Source organism: Euphorbia lathyris, chromosome 6, assembly GCF_963576675.1.
Source record: "Euphorbia lathyris chromosome 6, ddEupLath1.1, whole genome shotgun sequence".
NCBI lineage: Eukaryota > Viridiplantae > Streptophyta > Magnoliopsida > Malpighiales > Euphorbiaceae > Euphorbia > Euphorbia lathyris.
Window position 1 is genome coordinate 63,588,659 of NC_088915.1, and position 20,379 is coordinate 63,609,037.

Consider the following 20,379-nt stretch of genomic DNA (forward strand, 5'->3'; position numbering starts at 1 on the left):
CACATGTAGTAACTTAAGATTGTACGCAAGGAAATTAATAAATGGTTGGATTTATATTCCACTTAATTTCTAGCTTGCATAGCACAATTTTTCAATGGGTGTTGTTAAACCCAGCCCCAAATTCCCACCCCTAGCCCCGTGAAAGGACAAAAATGCCCTTTCATGGGTTTTGGGAGGGGAAAAGCTATTTTTTTGCCAATCCGATACGCGGGCGTGTGGATATCACGCCTCATCGCGTGGTCGGGCGTATGAGTATCACGCCTCACCGTGTGGTCGAGCGTGATAGCCCCACGCCTCACCACAAGGTCGGGCAGTTGGCTGTCACGTCCGACCACGCGGTGAGACGTGTGGCTATCACGTTCGACCACACGGTGAGGCGTGATATCCACACGCCCGCATGTCGGATTGGCAAAAAAAATAGCTTTTTAACCCCGTAAATAGTTCGTTAAACCCGTAAATAGGCCGTTAAACCCATAAATAGGCCGTTAAAACTGTAACTACAGAATTGTACTTAAAACCTAAAAATACCATACAATTTAGTCCTAAAATCAGTAAAATATCCACTTTGACTTGCGCCCCGTCTTGTGCGACGCTGTGGTTAACTCGAACCCGATCCCAATTGCCGTCTGTTTTGCCCAGTTAACAGCTTTATGATATGTTTGAAACGTTTGTTTAGGAAAAAACTGCAAGCTGTAATCTATGCCGTTTCCGTCAAATTCTTCCCACGAAACCTCCTGTAAATGATAAATAACGAACATTACATTCCAAAACGTGACATTTCTACAGCGTTTCGGTGTCTAAACCCGAAAAACAGCCACAAATATGCTCGGACGTGTGAGCATCACGCCCCACCTCATGGTGGGGCGTATGAGTATCACGTCGCACCATATGGTGGGGCGTATGAACATCACGCCCCACCTGATGGTGAGGCGTGTGGCTATCACGCCCCACCATGTGGTGGGGCGTGATACTCATACGCCCCACCATGAGGTGAGGCGTGATGCTCATACGTCCGAGCGTCGAACCAGATTTTTTTTTCAATTCAAATTACAGAAATGCAAGGAAGTTCAATCGGAAAAATACCTCCAATTCAGACACAGCATCACTCCCGTCTACTCTCGGTGATAACGGATCTTCTTTCATCAAACGTGTTGTCTTTGATTCGGATGAAAATGTATTTGGGAGACTTTGAGAAAGTTTGGGAGGGATTCAAATTTTCAGTTTTTGTTCAAAGGGCGGTTAGGTCTTTTTCCAGGGCTAGAAGTGTGAATATGGGGCTGGGTTTAGTTATATATATATACACAGGTTTATGACAAGCAGAGGCAGGGATGCATAGGTGACTTCTCTTTGTATAAGATTGGTATAACTTTCTCAATTTGTATTGGAAAACAATTTTTTTGTTGTTGGACCAAGGAGGGCTAAATGTCCAAGGAAAACAAACAAACAAAAAAAGCAGATCTTCTATTAGCATGAGAGAAAATTTACTGGAGTCCTACAGTAGGCACACCAAACTCATGGTAATACAAGGAATAAAAATTTACGAAACTCCCATAAAAAAAAGAATTTACGAAGCTTGCAAACCAGTCAGCAGCTGCATTGCCTTCCTATAAGAATGAATAACATGAGTGATCCAATCCCTGTACCGAAACGAAATGCATGGTTGAATGAGTCAAGACAATGGATGATGAATGTCAACGAACTCGATTATGAGCCGGAGTTCTACCTGGGAGTCCAGCTCTACAATGATCTTTCTCTACACTTTTCCATGCAATTTGCAAGCGGGAGTATAATTCCCAGAGCTCCTCCATCGAAAAGGTACAAGATCCAATATTCGTCCCAAATCCTGCACACCACCTGCCAAAGTTATCTCTGAGGAGCCCATCTGCAGATTGCCAAACCAAGATTACCTTTGCAGGCGCGGTCAGTATTTAGCTTGATCCATCTCGCACTCAGGGGCTGCTAGGCAATCCAAATAGTACGCGGCTCAAATAGGGTAAATTTCATTAATGGTGTAAAACATTTGCCTAATTTCACATTTTGGTGTACAACCTTCAATTTGTCTCACTAATATGTACGAACTTATAGCTAACCTCCCACTTTGGTGTATAACCGGTTAAAATGACTGGTCAACTCAAAGTCAACGCACCAGCTCATCATTTTTTTTATCTTACCCATTTATAAAAAAGGACCAACATAATATAATTACAAAATTACCCTCTTTTTAAATAAAAAAACATTATCTCCTCATATTTGCCTTTCTCTCTCTTTGCTTTTTTCTTTTCTGCGGATCCTTTCTCTCACTAACTAGTCTCTCTCTCTTCAATATTTCTCAGCTTCAGTGGGTGCTCCAAGGAGAAGGAAACATAAAGATAAAAACTTGGCTCCATTTATTAATTAACTCTCCCTCTATCTTTTGCTATCTCTGAATGTTGGAGAAGATGTAATATTAATTCGATCCGCTACCCATCTTTCTACCTTTCACTTTCCAGGGATGATAGTGAGTGTAGTGGCATAGGGAAAGGTACTTGAACTTGCTTGGGATATATGAATAAATCCTCATAATAAAGATGGCTTAAATCTTAGATGCCTTCTTTAAATCCAAGCTTATTCCTTCCTTCTAACACCGATTAATGAAAGACGTATTAACGCTAATTCAAGATTAAATTCTTCCTTAATTCCTTTATCAGGTTTGATTCCTCAACCTTTCTATCAAATTTTTAGCATGCCCATAACCTGTTCGATGAAATTACCCTTAGAATTCTATTTAAAATGTTGATATGGAAAAGGTTGAAAAACAGTGAAGGGAGAAAGTAGAAAGCAAGCACATATACAGGAACTGATGAAAGCAAAATTAGATAGGTATAACAACTACCTATACAACAAAGGTACTCAGTTGCTGATTTCCCAAATACAAAGGCAATTAAACATGATAAAACCTAGTATAAATGCAAAAGTGTAGTTAAATTTGAAAGCTTTAATTGATGAAATAATACAACTCTACATTGCCATGTATACAAATTCTACATAGTTAATGCGCATTATAAAATGTTTCTTGCTATATGCAGAACTGTCATGTATTGTAGTTTCCATCTTTTGTCTCAAATGTCCTGCAACAATTGGTACGTTTACACGAGTCTTCTAAGGATGATGGAAAGGGAAAGGTAGACAGATAGGTAGTGGATCGATAAACATAAATTACAGAACTGAGAAATATTGAAGAGAGAGAGGACTTAGAGAGAGGGAAGGATTTGCAGGAAAAATGAAAGAGAGAGAAAGGAAAATATGGAGAGATAATGTATTTTTAGTTAGGAAGGAGGGTATTTTTGTAATTACTTTATGTGTGGGTCATCTTTTATAAATGGATAAGATAAAAAAATGATGAGCTGGCGCGTTGACTTTGAGTTGACCGGTCATTTTAACCGGCCATACACAAAAGTGGGAGGTCACCTATAATTCGTACATATTAGTGAGACAAATTGAAGGTTGTACACCAAAGTGTGAAATTGGACAAAGGTTGTACACTATTGATGAAATTTACCCGGCTCAAATAAGAACCCGGAGGATTGAGTCCAGTAGCTGCCACATGCTCGTTACAAAAACCAATATATTGATGGAGAAGAAGATGAAAAAAAAGTAATCTTATACCTAAAGAGGTATAAAATGTTGAATAATTGAGGGACTTAATTAAAATAACTTTAATACACTTAATTATTAACTATATGCATACACTCACTATTTCTTTTTTTTTATTCTTTTCTCAGCACTTCCTTTCCTTCACATTCACTCACTTTCCCTCACATTCACACACACGGCACACTCCCTAATTTTTTATTTCTTTCCTCACCCACTACACTCATTGCTCCATCTAATTTATACTTGACAATGTCGGTGCATCAATCAATTTGAACCACAAGTTATAAATAATCTAGACAATCTAGAGTTTACTAGATTTGGCATGTAGCTAGATTTTTCTACCATCTTTAAAGTCGGTTTGACTTTTATAATACTCCCCCTCAACACCGACTTTAATTATTTCATCTTTCTTTGCCATTCCAAGTTGCTTTCTGAACTGTTCGAATTTTGCACCGTTTAGTCCTTTCGTAAATACATCGGCAACTTGATCTTCGGTCTTCACATACTGCATCGTAATGTCTCCACGTAAGACTTTCTCTCGTACGAAATGATAATGCACCTCGACATGTTTGGTTCTGGCGTGGAACATTGGATTTTCAGTCAAGTGTATCGCTGACTGATTATCACAATATAATTGTACCGAGTAATTGACTGGCTGATGAAGATCCTTCATGAGCTGTATTAGCCAGGTACATTCTTGAGCTGCTGTTGCTGCTGCCCTGTACTCTGCCTCAGTACTTGATAATGAAACCGTAGGTTGTCTTTTGCTGCACCAAGATATAGGTCCTGATCCAAGACTAAACACATAACTTGTAGTCGAACGTCTTGTGTCATGATCTCCAGCGTAAGCAGCATCATAATATCCGCGCACCTCACTCTTTCCTCCTTTCTTGTATAAAATACCATAATCCATCGTACCTCGAACATATCGAAGAATTCTTCGAATAGCTTCTAAATGAGGCTTCTTCGGATTCTGCATAAGCTGACTTACCATGCTTACTGCATATGATATGGCTGGCCTCGTCAGAGTGAGATAGATCAGGCTTCCAACTAGTTGTCTGTACATTGTAGCATCTTCTAAGTCATTTCCTTCAGCGGAACATAACTTTACGTGTACTTCTACTGGAGTTGTAATAGGCTTGCATTCGAGCATCCTAAACTTCTCCAAAAGATCTTTAGCATACTTATGCTGACACAAGAGAAGTCCTTCCTTCGTGCGTTCAACTTCAAGACCAAGGAAATGATTTAACTCTCCCAATGATTTCATTTGAAATCGTACTGATAAGTTGGTTCTAACTTGATTGATCTCAGCGACATCATCACCTGTAATGATCAGATCATCAACATAAACTAATACTATAGCCAACTTCTCACCATCGACTTTCACGAACAAACTCGAATCAGCTGGTGCCATCATGTAGCCACTTTGAATCAAGAACTTCACTATTTTCCCGTACCATGCTCTTGGTGCTTGCTTCAATCTATACAACGCTTTCTTCAGCTTGCATACATAGTTTGGTTGAGCCTTGCTCTCGAACCCTTGAGGCTGGTCCATGTATATCTCTCGATCCAATTCGCCATGTAAGAAAGCATTCTTCACATCCATCTGCCAGAGCTTCCAATCTTTACTAGCTGCAAGTGCTAGTAGAACACGTACTGTAGTGATCTTCGCAACTGGACTAAATGTCTTGTCATAGTCCAGACCATACTTTTGTGAGAATCCTCGAGCCACCAAACGAGCTTTGTATCTTTCGATGGATCCATCAGGGCGCTGCTTTACTTTATAAACCCATTTGCAGGAAATAGGCTTCACATCTTTGGGTTTGGGAACTAAATCCCAAGTCTCGTTCTGCTTCAAGGCATCCATTTCTTCCTGCATAGCCTTTCTCCGCTCCTTAATTGAGGATGCTTCTTCGTACGTCTCAGGCTCCTTAATTGATTCTTCAATTACTGCTGCATTAGCATACTTAGGATTTGGTCTCCTTTTTCTTGTTGACCTTCGCACCGGTGATTGTTGTTCTTCTGTTGATTTATCATCATTAACGATCTCCTCGAGTTGACTTGGCCGTTCTTCTTCAGGTGTTTGATGTACTCATGTACGCCATGGAGATTGAGCCTTTTCAGGTGACTTGCTCCCGAGGTTTTCTTCTACCGGTTCCACTTCTGGAATGATTTCTTCAGCTGCCTCATCCCTTTCAAGTCTTTCCTGTAATTTCTCCTCAATTTCTTTTGAATCGGGTAGTGCAACTTCATGAGGGGACCACCAGGATGAAGCTTCGTCAAACACCACATTTCTTGACGTATAACACCTTCCTGTTGTTGGGTCACAACACTTCCACCCCTTTCTTTGATTATCATAACCCACGAAGATGCATCTTATAGCTTTCTTATCAAATTTGCTGCGTAAATGATCAGGAACGAAAACATAACATACGCAATCAAATACTCGAAAGTGACTTACAGTGGGTTTGATCTTCCATATCTTCTTGAAGGGTGAAATGAATCCAAGTGGTGCTTATGGTAGTTTGTTGATAACATCTGCAGCTGTCTTCATACACTCAGCCCAGAACCGAGGTGGAACGTTCTTCGCATGTAACATACTTCTGCATATCTTCGCAAGGTGTCTATTTTTCCTTTCTGCTACCCCATTTTGTTGTGGAGTATTAGGACAAGTCAACTGTCGTCGAATCTTGCAATCTTGTAAGTATCTTGAGAACTCGTACGACGTATACTCTCCTCCATTGTAAGTGCGAAGGCATTGGATCTTCCGATCAAGTTCCTTCTCGACCTTCTCCTTGAACTCTTGGAACTTGCTAAATGCTTCTGACTTGTTTTTCATTAAATATACCCACACGTACCTTGAGAAATCATCAATAAAAGTTATCATATATTGATGACCACTGACTGATGGTTGCTTCACACGACCAAATACATCAGAGTGCACCAACTCGAGCGGCTCCTTTGCTCGATACTGAGAATCTTCATACGACAACTGGTGTGCTTTCCCGAACTGGCATCCGACACATACTATGTCATCTCGAACATCAAGTTGTGGAAGTCCATTGAGCATTGACTTCTTCATCATCACCTTCAACTTATGATAGCTCACGTGTCCCAAGCGTGCATGCCACAGATCGGCTGTCTCATTCTTTCTGGCTTTGTCTACATAGGCTGTTTGTGCTGACATTACGTAGACAAACTCAAGTTTTCTTCCCTCCATAAGCGGTGTGCTTGTTGGCCTCAAACTTCGATACACCTTCACGTCGTTTGGACCCAATACCACGTAGTTGCCTGAGGATGTCAAATGTGACACTGATATCAAGTTCTTTGTCATCCGAGGTACATGGAATACAGTTTCCAATCGCACTTCCTTAGAGTTGTATCGAGGCACGACCATTGTCTTCCCAACATGTGTGATTGGTAGTTTTGAGTTGTTCGCGGTGACAACAACTCGCTCCCCTTTATACTTTATCATGCTTGATAATTTTTCCTTATCTCATGTCATATGATTAGAGCATCCAGAGTCCACTATCCAATCATTATGATAATTGATAAATTTATTACTTACAGCGGTAAGTGCTAGCTCATTATGTGCTTCTTCTTTGGAGGCCATGATTGTATCACATGTCACTGGCTCTGTAATTGCACACGAAGCCTCGAAGTCCCAGACTTCTTCTCTTTCATCTTGAGCATGTGTGGATGTTGCAGCGTTTCCTTCTACTTTCTTGTATCTGCAGTCTCGAGCATAGTGGCCTCTTTTGCCACAATTATAGCATTGGTCGTTCTTGTGCCAATGTGTCTTCTCGTGTGTTTGCTTGTGGTTATGGTGAGCTCCCCCTTGTTACCAACTCCCTCCTTGTTGCCTTTTCTGCCATCCTTGCTTGAATCTTTCGCCATTTCTCGATCTCATCATTTTTGGATCCTTGCTCTTTTTATTTATCTTCATCATTGACCGAGACTTTAGACATTTGCTTGTCTAGAGCCTCTTGATTAGCCAAGGTATTTTCTAATTCATTTAAACTTGGCTCTTTAGCCCATCCACGGGTTGCCGTAACAAGCGCGTTAAATTCGGGACGCAACCCATGGACTATTATTCTTCTCATTCTTGTTTCAGTAATTTTATTTTCAGGATCCAATTTTGAAATTTCTTTACATAAAGTTTTAACTTTAGTAAAGTATTGACTCACCGTCATGTCGTTTTGCGAGATCGACAGTAACTCGTTCTCGAGTTGTTGGAGCTTGGCATCGTTCGTTCTTGCAAATAATCCGGTAAGAGTGTCCCATGCTTCTTTGGGGTTTTTAGCATCCTTGATGCGTTGCAGCAAATCGTCCTCCACCGAAATTGATAAAGCATACATAGCTTTACCACACTTGACCTTCCATTTCTTAAGGTCATTTTGTTCCGTCGGAGGCGCTATTTCGTTTACTCCAAAAGTCTCCCACAAATCTTGGCCGAGCAGATAAAATTGCATACGAGTACTCCAAGTACTATAATTATTATTATTGAGTTTTTCCAGTGTGCTTACCGAGGTAGACATGTCTGCCATCACGACTTGGTTATCTCCTCTAATTAACCAAGTAACACCGACCAATAATTTTTACAGTCTCGGACTGTGCGCTAAAAATACCTCGTACCACCACGATCCCGGATCGCGAACTTTCGAAGCACCCGACTCCCGATCCCTGACCGCCTGCTTGCACTCGACCACGTACCGGTCCCTGACCGCCCGCTTTGATACCACTGTTGAATAATTGAGGGACTTAATTAAAATAACTTTAATACACTTAATTATTAACTATATGCATACACTCACTATTTCTTTTTTTTTTATTCTTTTCTCAGCACTTCCTTTCCCTCATATTCACTCACTTTCCCTCACATTCACACACACGGCACACTCTAATTTTTTATTTCTTTCCTCACCCACTACACTCATTGCTCCATCTAATTTATACTTGACAATATCGGTGCGTCAATCAATTTGAACCACAAGTTATAAATAATCTAGACAATCTAGAGTTTATTAGATTTGGCATGTAGCTAGATTTTTCTACCATCTTTAAAGTCGGTTTGACTTTTATAATATAAAATATATACAAGAAGATTAGGGAATGGAAAAGAATTAAAATTTTAATTTAGTCCCTATAAATCTAACTTATTTTTAAACTACCCATGTAATGTAAAATAATAAAACCTAACTATATCTAATATAATTAACTCAAGATAATTGCCAGGTAACGCTCTGCCATTAAACACAAGATCATTGCAAAACCTTTCTCTCACCCTGGTTCCTGGCTGAGGAGTGTGACCAGCTTGCTCCGCCTTTCATTTTTTTAGGTTAGCCACCGACCATCTCTTAAAAATGTGTACGCGGACATGATTGGACGTCCTATTCATTCAGTTGATTCTGTATGGTTTAATTTTCATATGGGTAGTTTACTGAGAGATTTGAGTTTGTTTTTGCGGTTACCTATAGCGTAGAGACGTGATCTCACTCTATCCCGCCTTACGTATCAGTACTATTGTGACATTACGCGTATTTTATTAGTTGTTTTTTCTTTATTTTGTTATTAAATTGGGAGTTACTCTTATGGTTCAAATATGGTGCGAATTAGATTTTTAGGTTTTCTATTTATTTTAATTTGAAATTGTATACATAACATATACACAATATTATTTAAATCAATACTAAAATTCAATTCAATTTACATATATAACATAGGTAAATTACACTCATAGTCACTGAGCTTCATTTTTTAACGATATGAACCAACATAGCTTTACATTTTTTAACTTGGGTGGCTACTCAACTTTAACTAAAATTTAAGATTTAGGATTTGAGCTTTGAGATTTGAATTTTTTTTAATTTGGAATTTTGTACGTATACATCAATATTTGAAAGGCCTAATGTGTCTGAAATGAGTGTTCAAATTGCTAAGAAATGGGGTGCTCGAGTTTTTTAGATTTAGTATTCTTGTTTGACTCAATGATGTAATTAGTAAAGATCTTTGATATTAATGCAAGTTTTCTTTCTCAAAATAATAAGTCAAGACTATTCAGTCATATAATTGGTATAACGGTTGTTCAAACAGCTGATGTGTTTACAAAGTGATTAGCAAGTTTCAGTTGTTATACGACAAGCTTATAGTTCATTCACGACTTGTATAGAAAGAGTATGGACCCAAACTATTAATTTTCTTGATTTCCCATTTTTCTCCTAGTGATTTCCCCTTTTCCTTTTTCCTTCATGTTGTTTGGGTCCATCATCAAAAGATTACAGCTCTTGTTGGCGTTCGTTGGAGTTTTTATTGGTTGGATATGAAGCAAAGCTGATAAAATATAAAAACAAGACATCTTTTTATTTTATTTTTTTCCTTATAATTTCTGGATTTGTTGAGAGATGAGCAAGTATTTTGGATTTTATGGTGTCTATTTGTCTATCTTGTGCATTCACAATATGCAATTGAAATTTTTATCGACATCTGATTTTATGTTTTCTATGATCTTGTGGAGTTTGTGGTAACTGTTAAGGTAAGATGGGTGACAATCGGCAGACGGCGATGTTGCATGTGGAGATCGGCGACAGCTGAAACTGAATTTTGGTGTGAGCGAAGGAAAGAGGCCGGTGAATCAGGAAGAACGATGAAGGAAGAAGGGAGATTATTAAAGAGTTATTTTTAAATGATTAAAAGGTTTTTTTAAATGTTGAATTGAATAAATTATAGACAAATGTCGCGTTATGTATGGAAGGTCCTTTAGTTTGGTCGGAGAACCGGGACTCTGTAATAATTTCCCGTGAACTTGATAAGAAACCATTTGATCTAACACGTTGTGATAAAAAAAAAAAAAAAAAATCAAGAAAACCATTAGAATTAAAAATTTAAATTAATAGTTAAAACTTAAATAGTTTATGTTATTATCTCTTCGCAAAACCTAATTTCCGACACCTTATTATATGTTATATATTATTTCATTAATCAAATTTCTTGGTTAATTTACCAGAATTAAAAGCATAATTTTGATGCTAAGAATAAAAACCTGGAAACTGATTAACAACAAAATTAAAAATAAATAAATGTTCAATGCATCTCCAAAGATATAATAAAACTGATATCCTTTTCTCAGTAACAAGCTAGTCAAAGGAAATATCTTATATACAAAGTATCTACACAGATAAAGAAACAATTTGTTCAACATTAAAAAACATCAGATTGCTTAAAGTTTAGTTTAGGTTCCGTACAGTTAAAGTATAAAGGAAAAAATACAATGAGGCTTCTCATCATTTTGATTTTTCATTTTAACACATTAAATCCTAATCTTTTATTTTTACACATATTAAACCTCTGATGACCAAAAAAAAAAAAAAAGTCAATTTGAATATAAATCTCGATTAACAAACTGTTATTTAATTTAGACCTAATACACAAACAACCCCCTAAACTTGTCCAAATGTTGCAACTGCCCCCCTCAACTTTCAATTGTAACGACTTATCCCTTAAACTTGTTCAATTGTAAAACATAACCCCAAATTGGAAATTTTTTTATCGCGTACTTGAAGCAACAGTAAAAGCGTTTCTCCGGATTCGTATCACACGAAAGATCTGATTATCACACTCCACGAGCGTTGCAGATTTTGCATTTCACGTGTCTCTTCAATTGTAGTCCATGTCAGCAATTTAGGGTTATATTTTACAATTGGACAAGTTTAAGGGGTAAATTGTTACAATTGGACAAGTTCGAGGGGTAAGTTGTTACAATTGAAAGTTGGAGGGGGCAGTTGCAACATTTGAACAAGTTCAGAGGGTTATTTGTATATTAAGCCTTTAATTTATATGCATTTGTATTTTCAATGGTTCAAAAGCAGCTTTTTTTTATATCTGAAGTAATGTAACTATATAGAAAAGCCGTCGAAACATTATTTCAACAGTAAAATACACAAATTTAAACTCAAAAAATTGAGTAATTCTCTCTTAATTGAATTAGACGTTCATAGCTAATATATCAAGTAGAACTTAATATGACTAAAAATAAATGATCAAATGTTTGATATGTGGAAATGAAAGATAAAGAGTTCAATAAACAATAACCCGAACCCGAACCATAATAACTTGATGATGCTTTCCCAAGTAGAAATACAAAGTCATATGTTTTAAAGTGTATACGCAAAAGGAACAGATTCTTTGGGATAAACATGCAACAGCTGATTAATTAGATATATTAATTAATATTAAAAAGGGGAGACTTAACTTATAAATATTATTAAATAATCAAGAAGCATCATTTAAAAATCCAGCTTTAAAAATTCTATTTTATATTTATCCAGCTAAACTCTATTTTCCCCCTTATTAATATACATCAATCTTGATGGTGTCATTCCATTTTTCTATGATAATATTTTCGTTGACTTCAAGGAGGTATCAGTGTATTATAAGTTTATAAAGGCCTTAATTGAATTTATGTGCAAATAACAAGTTATGAAAAGGGGAAAAACATACTAGAGAGATCTCATTTTTCATTTAGCGGGTCTATTGCATTCGGTCTATTGTAGAATTTCTGGTAATCATGGCGAGCATAGCATCAAAATGGAAGGCGCTTAGCGGCATTGAAAACAATTGGAACGGGCTTTTAGACCCAATCGACAATAATCTCCGACGGTATCTTGTTCACTACGGCGAAAGAGTTGGAGCAATCAAAGATTCATTCAACTACGTGGAACAATCTAACGGGCACGGACTATGCCGATTTCCACCGGAGGAATTTTTCACTCGGACAGGACTAGAACTTGGGAATCCATTTAAATATGAAGTGATAGATTACTTCTATGCAAGATCAGAAGTGGATATTGGAGATTGGACACACAATCAATCTGCATTTATGGGGTATGTTGCTGTCGGAACTGATGAAGGAAAGATCGTTTTAGGTAGGAGAGACATTCTAATATGTTGGAGAGGAACAAAGTTGCCTATTGAATGGTTAAAAAATATTAACTTTGTTCAAACTTCAGCTTCAAAGGTTTTTCCTGGTAGTGATGCAAAGGTTCATCAGGGTTTTCTCAATGTGTATACTGATAAAAGTGCAAATTCAGTTTATAATAAAACCAGCTCCAGAGAACAGAGAACAGGTGTTATTGGGCTTGGCCCAATTATAATTTATGAAATAAGCCCACCCATGTGCCTTTAAGTTTTCTTTTCAAGTGAAAAACATTCCACATTGCTTTCAAAGCACTTGGTGGAGATGTTTATTAAGAAGGTCCTCACATGCTTGGGGTGTGCCCCCAAGGGGTACCCACTTTTGTGAAAGGGTGAGGACCTATCTCTTTGGTTGACCACCACACGCGCGCGCGCGCCGTCCGTCCGATCCGGGTTGGGTTGGTGTGGTGTAAAATGTATATTTTTTTATTGAAAAAAATTAATTAATAATATTTTTTTTATTATTATTTTTTATTAATTTCGGAAATTAATTTTTTATTTAATTATTTACATTCGGATTTAGTCTTTCTGAACGTTATTCATAACGTATATATTTCTGAACGTGTCTTCAGTCTCCTCCACCTTCTTGTTTTTCCTCCTTCATCTTCTCCATGAAATCAGAGCTTAACAACTTTTTTTTCCCTGTATAAATAGGTGAGACTGGCATACAGAAATGACACAATTGAATTCTTTCTTCCCTTTTTCCGATTCCAAAAAACTGAGCAAGTTACAGAGTGTATACAGAAACGATTTTTGTACGGTGCAATACAAAATCGTATTTAAGAGGGCTGTTTTATCCTGGAGGCGACCGGAGTTCATACTGTTTGCTAATTTCCGACAGTTCCGCGAACGTCTTAAAGAAAGCGACATTGTCCGCGACTCTGCCCATTTAATTTTGTTCGGTCTGTTCCTGTTTTTCTAAGTTCGAGTTCTAACAGGTATATATGGCAAAACCGTTTTCATCACATGAATCTTAATGACCATATAAGATTTGGTCATTCACTGTTAGATTTAGGTTTATGAGAATCTTAAAGTGGAGATTTGAAGTATCCTAAGGCTTAGATTTAATAAACCTAGATCTAACCATGATGACCAAATTCGCTTGGTTATTAAGTTGCATGTCAACATTACTGCATATGCAAATTATTAATTTGATCATGTATCTATTATCATGTCCAATATCATTTGTTCACAGCTTTTGAACGCGTCTGTATGAATTTGATTCCCAGCTTATTAATAAGCCCTAGGCACTTAGTCCCTATTTCTGATGTGTGATTCATTTCATTCTACCTGGACACCACTCACTCTGTACCGGGTCATTACATGTTCACTAATAGCCATGGTGTTTTTGCAGGTTCTAGCTGTGGTTCGGAGACTTGTAGACAAATATGGGGCATTAAAGGACGATATAAGCATAACAGTAGCAGGTCACAGTTTAGGAGGAGCACTCGCAACTCTGAATTCAATGGACATAGTTTTCAATGGATATAACAAACCAACTGGTTCTAAAACTCTATATCCAGTCACAGCTTTTGTTTACGGGTGCCCTCGCATTGGCGACAAAACATTTCTGAAACTATTCAATTCGTTGCCTAATCTTCATCTGTTACGAATTCGAAATGCTAAGGATATTGTTCCTGATCTTCCTCCAGATCTAATTGTCACTAAATATTCACCAGTTGGTGTAACCCTTGACATTGACACTCAAAACTCAGCAGACTTAAAGACACAAAACATTGTGGAGTCACATGATCTGAACCTTCATTTGTATGGAATTGCTGCTTACCAAGGACAAGGAAAAGAGTTCAAGTTTGGGTTTGATTTTGATGTTGCGGTGCTCAACAAGAATGGTGGTCTTTTAAATGATGGTTTTGGGGTTCCTCCTAATTGGTGGACCAATGTTATGTATAAGGGTTTAGTTCAGATGAAGAATGGAATTTGGAAGCTAAATGATTATATTCCACCTCCTAGGCTCAGCCGACTTTAGGGGCGCTGCCCTAGATGTCCGTCCGTCCGTCTAGTGCCTCCTATTTAGGTATCAATTTAAAAATTATTTTAATTACAATATAATAATTATTATGATTCCAATTGTTAAAAATATCATGTAAATAAATATTAGGGTTAAGATACATATATGTCATTGTATTTGTCTGCTTTTTCACATATGTTATATATCAAATAAACAGTTAAATTTGCACTCGTAATTATTAACAATACATAAATATACCCTTATTTGAAAGGTAAGTTTATTTGGTATAATTATGTTAGTCTAGTCATCACAATAATAAGGGTATATTTGTATGTTGTTAACGATTACGATGAGATATTTGACTGTTTATTTGATATAAGTGGGGTGGCAAATGAGGTGTAGGTGATGTGGATGCATTTTTTGTGCTATTTGAAAAATATAAGGATATTTTTGCCGTTTATTTGATATAAAGGCATATCTTAGAACACGAACAAATACATGGCATATATATCTATTAACCCTAAATATTCTCTCATATTTGAATTTAACAGTAATCATATATATATTAAAAAAAGTAAAGAATGTACAGTATGTTAAAATAAAATTGAAAATCAACAACAATATTAATCACTACCTTTTAGCACAACAAAGAGCCTTCCAAAATTTAGGTTACATGTTATTTCTTAACAATAAGGATAAAGTAAAAAAAAAAAAAAATCATGTGGTTTGTCTGGTTTGTAAAAGTAGTCACATGTTTAAAATCTTGCAAACATATGAGTTTGTGGTTTGTGCATATTGCTCTTAAATGATTTTGTGAGTCAACTTTCTATCAAAACATATATGTGGTTTAGTTAATTTGTAATGTCACACCTTATATATGAACTAATTAATTTGAAAAGTCAAACTTTTTATTTGCTCCAAATTGCTCCTTCTTTAAAGTAAATTACATCAATATTTTTTTTTTTTTTGGAATGTCTGAGTTTGCAAACATCACAAACCACAAAATTTATGTTCGTAAGTTTTTAGCTACACAACTATATTTCAAAAAGATTAAGTCACAAGGTTTTCATTTGTGTACTTTATAGTTTATCGTTATTTAATTTTTCTTAATCTAGTCAACAATTAATTAAATTTAAATTTTTCAAAAACAAGTACGAAAGCTAGGCCTATAGCCTCTAAAATGCTAGAGTCGCCCCTAGATTTAGGTCGTGAAATTGGAAAGTCCAAACAGGTTGTTATATATCATCATAACTGTTTTATGTGATCTATATATTTTAATTAGATGATTATAAATGATATAAATTCAATAAAATGAAAATCGTGTTCTCTGTAAATCGTGATGTCGTGTTGAAAATTGACAGCAAAGTCTTGAATATTGTGTATTGTAATCTTTTACTTTATATCAATGTACTATATATGGAACCATTTGTGTTTCTAATGAGACTTATTGAAGTTCGTTTGTCTTTTGAACTGATGAACAAGCTTGTCTATGCTTCAATTTTGGTAACCGAATTAAGTATTTAAAATTAGTATATTAAGTGTTTATTGGTGTTTAGTTCAATTAAGTAAAAATTCATTTATTTTTAAAAGTTAAAATATTTAACTTATAATTTTAAGTTTGATAGTAGAAATTAATATTTTTAAATTCAATACTTAATATTTACTTAAAATAGTTACGCCGTTTAATACTTTCAACATTTATAATTGTTGAGGAAAAAAATTTATTTTTATAAATTAAAAGCTTGGAATAAAGTAAAATAAAGTTTAAAAGAAAATACACATGATATAATAATAAAAATAAATCAGAAAAAGAAAATTAAATAAAAAGAGAAAAAAAAAATTCAGCTCCTAACTTTAGCATCAAAAACCTATTTTTCAAAAAAAAAAAAAAAATAAGAAAAAACCTATTTTTCTGGAGATCAAAACGAAGGAACCATGCTCTAATGTTGTGGAATCTTGCATCTGCATATCAAAATAAAGTCAGTGAGTGTTTGTGGATCACAAACCGAATCGAATTGAGAGAGTTATAGTCAATAAAAAAGTGGCTATTTACAACTGAAAAACGAGGCATTAACATATCTTACACGCTTCCTTTTCATCTTACAGATCTAAACACTTTCAACCACTTAGGACAATAATACCCTTATTTCAATTCATCTTCTTCCTCAAACTCTCAAATATTTTTTCCGCACTCTCTTCGTTTCATCTTCTCTCTTTCATTCCCTTCTCCATTCCTTTGTTCTTCATTTTATATACACATTATTGAAGTATGCGGTTGGTTAGTTGAATGCTTTCTCGTTGAACCCGTAATTTCCAATTTCCTCCATTTTTGTCGCATGGATAGTTGCTCCTATCGCATTTGCGACAACTGTTGTCGGAAATGCGACACTTTCATTGCAAATGCGATGGGAGCAACTATCGATGAAACAAAAATGGAGGAAATCGGAAATGACGGACTCAATAAGAAAACATTAAACTAACCAACTTCTTACTTGAATAATATAATATATTAATATGTTTAAATTTTGGGTTGGATTATTGATTTTGTTGTAAGTTCTTGAAAGAAATGAAAAGGAGAAGGAGGTTGGGAGAAGTTATGTTAATAGATTCCTTAAATCCCTTAAATGGACTAGATTAGTAATTAGGTCAATGATTATACATGAAAGACTTCACATAAGAGCATCCAGTGAATCAACAACCAACCAAAAACCACTGAACTATCACTATTGAACTTATTTGAAAAGATATTACAGAAGACACTAACACCAACAAACAAACATGCCACAAAAGTATCTCATCTTCAATTTAACTAATGCACATGGAAACAAAAGTGACCTCAATGAGATTAATGGTTCTTGTTTATTTTCATTAACAAGAACAAGTATCTTTTGAGTTTAGATTTACTTTAACAACATGTTTGTCATTTCTAGTTTACTAACAGTTACTAAATTTTGTAAAGCCTTACAATAAATCAAAGCCATATACACTACTACTTTAGAACAGACTATCCTTCGAACAACATTTGAACCAAGTTCCATTTAACTAATCGACTATAACGAGGAACAAGACAAACTAACGGGTAATGGAATAAAAAAACAACATCAAAATAATGGAATAGAAGATCGGTTAACCATTTTCTGCGATCTTCTCAATGGCTACCTCTAATAGAGAATAATCGGTTGAGTTGATTAGCTATGGAAGAGTCGGGTCTACCATGATCTCTTAGATATTAGTCTGAAGGTGAAAACGGTGGATTCACAAACTAAAGTGGACGTTAGAGACGGAGAGAGTGTGGTGCAGGAGGAGGGAGAGACACATGAAAATTATGGATTCTACTCTTGATTATCCTTCTTCTTTTTTTTTTTTTTTTGATAAAAGTGAATAAAACCTTACAAAAGTAAGGGCTATGCCTACTTAGATGGCTAGGGATGCAAGTGGGGCGCGGAATTCTCATCCCCATCGTAACCCGCCCCGACGGGGACGGGGAATCACCAATAAGAATCCTCATGGGACGGGGATGGGGATAATTTTATCCCTTGTGACGGGGATGGTGCGGGGATGGGGAATGGCATCCCCGCCCCGTTAATCCCCAATGATAGATCCCCAATTATTCTCCACTATAATTAAAATTATACTATAAATATTATAGTTTATAACATTTAACTTAAATTAAATAGACTTATTTTCAAATAAAAAATTAAATGGGATAAATAAAATATTAGTCAAGGACTAAATGTATATTTTTTCTAACCTAAACTAAAGGCATAGTATCCTGACATTCTTTCGAACAAAACCTAAAATTAGAAATGAGAAGAGAAAAGAAATATATATTGATTTTTTTAAAATATAAATGGTGATTCTCCGCGGGGACGGAGATGTGGAATATGGGAAAAGTGTTTTGAAACGGGGATGGGCATCCCCGCGGGACGGGGATGGGGGGCAAATATGTCCCCGTCTAACTCGCGGGGATGGGGAATCCCCGAAGGATGGGGATGGGAAATGCATTTCCCGTCCCACCCCGCCCCGCCCCGTTTACATCCCTAGCTATTTATTTATAACCTATGTTTAACTTATAAAACCCTAACCCTAATCCTCAATCTTTTTATATGGGCTTGGCCCGTTTCACGTATGGACGGATAAATATTCAGCCCATAACTCGAATATTTCTAACAGTAACTTTAATCATTATTTTTTATTGGATTGGTTACATAAAAATCACAAATAATGTTAATATCTACTTTTTAATCAGAATGGATAATCTAATTCTCAATATATCAAAAAGCAATGATTTTATTTTACAATTGTCAAGTAGTGATTTCCTAATTCTACAAACGTGGGTTTTGTAAAAAAAGAAAAAAAAACTGTCATGTGATTTTTTTTAATTTGTAATCACACAAAATAATTAACTGATTTTGATATATATATATATATATATATATATATATATATTACTTAATTATTTATATAAAATTTTAGATTTTAAAAATATAAATCTTAGACCTTAAGCTAAATACTAAAATAAATCATATACCATAAAAATAAACCATAGTCTCTAATTTATAAACCCTGAATTCTAAAAAAATAAATCATATATTTTAAAAAATAAATCATTAATCATAACCTAAACAGTAAATTTTAGACTGTAGTTTATAAATTTTAAATTTTTAAATATAAATTGTAGACACTAATTTATAATTTAATAAATTATAAACTATGTAAAAATGATTAATTGGAAGGATATAGTACCAAAGAATGAAAATGGTAGAAACAGAAAAATGGAAGATATGAAAAGGGTAAAAGAAAAAGAAATGGATGAAAAAAAAATATATTTAATTATTAGTATTAACCAAATCGTGGTTGCTAATTGACATAATGAAAAGAGTTTTTAATAATATGACAACATTCAAAAAGTAGGGGCTATTTTAGTATAAATAGTTTTTCAATCTTGCAGTTTTGTGTAATTTTCTCTTTTTTATTTATCATACGTGTACTACGTTTTGCATATAATTTACTTCTGCATATAATTTACTTCTTTACAACCCAATGATTAATCGATTGCATTTTAAATAAGTTATAAGAGAACTATGAGGTAAATTACACCAATGAAATTCATGTATCAAAGTGTGAACAAGAGTAAAGTTCGATATCATTGATGTAATTTACCCATCAAACTCGCGTTGACCAGTGACATGTTAAAAGTACTAAATTGTCAAGTCATTTTTACTTAAGGTATATTTTTTAGAAAAAATGAAATCTAGATACTAAAATGTGAATAAGAGTAAAATTTAGATACTATTGATATAATTTACTCGGAAACTATTGAGACATTTTAAAAATTTAAATCGCTATCGAAACATTTTAATAAATTGAGCAAGTTAAAAAAAACAGGTAATATATTAGGCCTAATTCAAAAGCCATCTAAACATTTTAATAAGTTGACCAAGTTAAGAAACAGGGTATAATGTATTAAAAGTAAATTTAATATTATTGATTTCTGTTGAGTCAACTAACAAAAGTCTGAAAATAATATGTATGTCAGACTTGTTTTCCATTTTGATAATTGCAGTAATTTTCACATGTATCCTAACGACTATATGAATTTGGTCCTTCACTGTTAGATGTAGGCTGATTAAATCTAAACTTTAAGATGATTTGAATCTCCACCTTATAATTTTAATCAGTCTACATCTAACGGTGAATGACCAAATTCACTGTAGTCATTAGGATCCATGTGCACACTATTATTAATAATTGATGATCAGTATGTATAATTATTTGAATTTCGTCCGGCATTATGACAACTTTCT

At 35.2% G+C, this 20,379-nt stretch overlaps 1 protein-coding gene across 1 annotated transcript; it reads left to right on the forward strand.

Annotated features, from left to right (window-relative positions):
• Positions 1–12,196: 12,196 nt before the first annotated feature.
• Positions 12,197–14,590, forward strand: LOC136233719 (phospholipase A1-II 1-like). The gene is made up of 2 exons (XM_066023426.1): positions 12,197–12,755; positions 13,965–14,590. The coding sequence occupies exons 1-2, from the start codon at positions 12,197–12,199 to the stop codon at positions 14,588–14,590; spliced, it is 1,185 nt and encodes a 394-aa protein (XP_065879498.1).
• Positions 14,591–20,379: the final 5,789 nt, after the last annotated feature.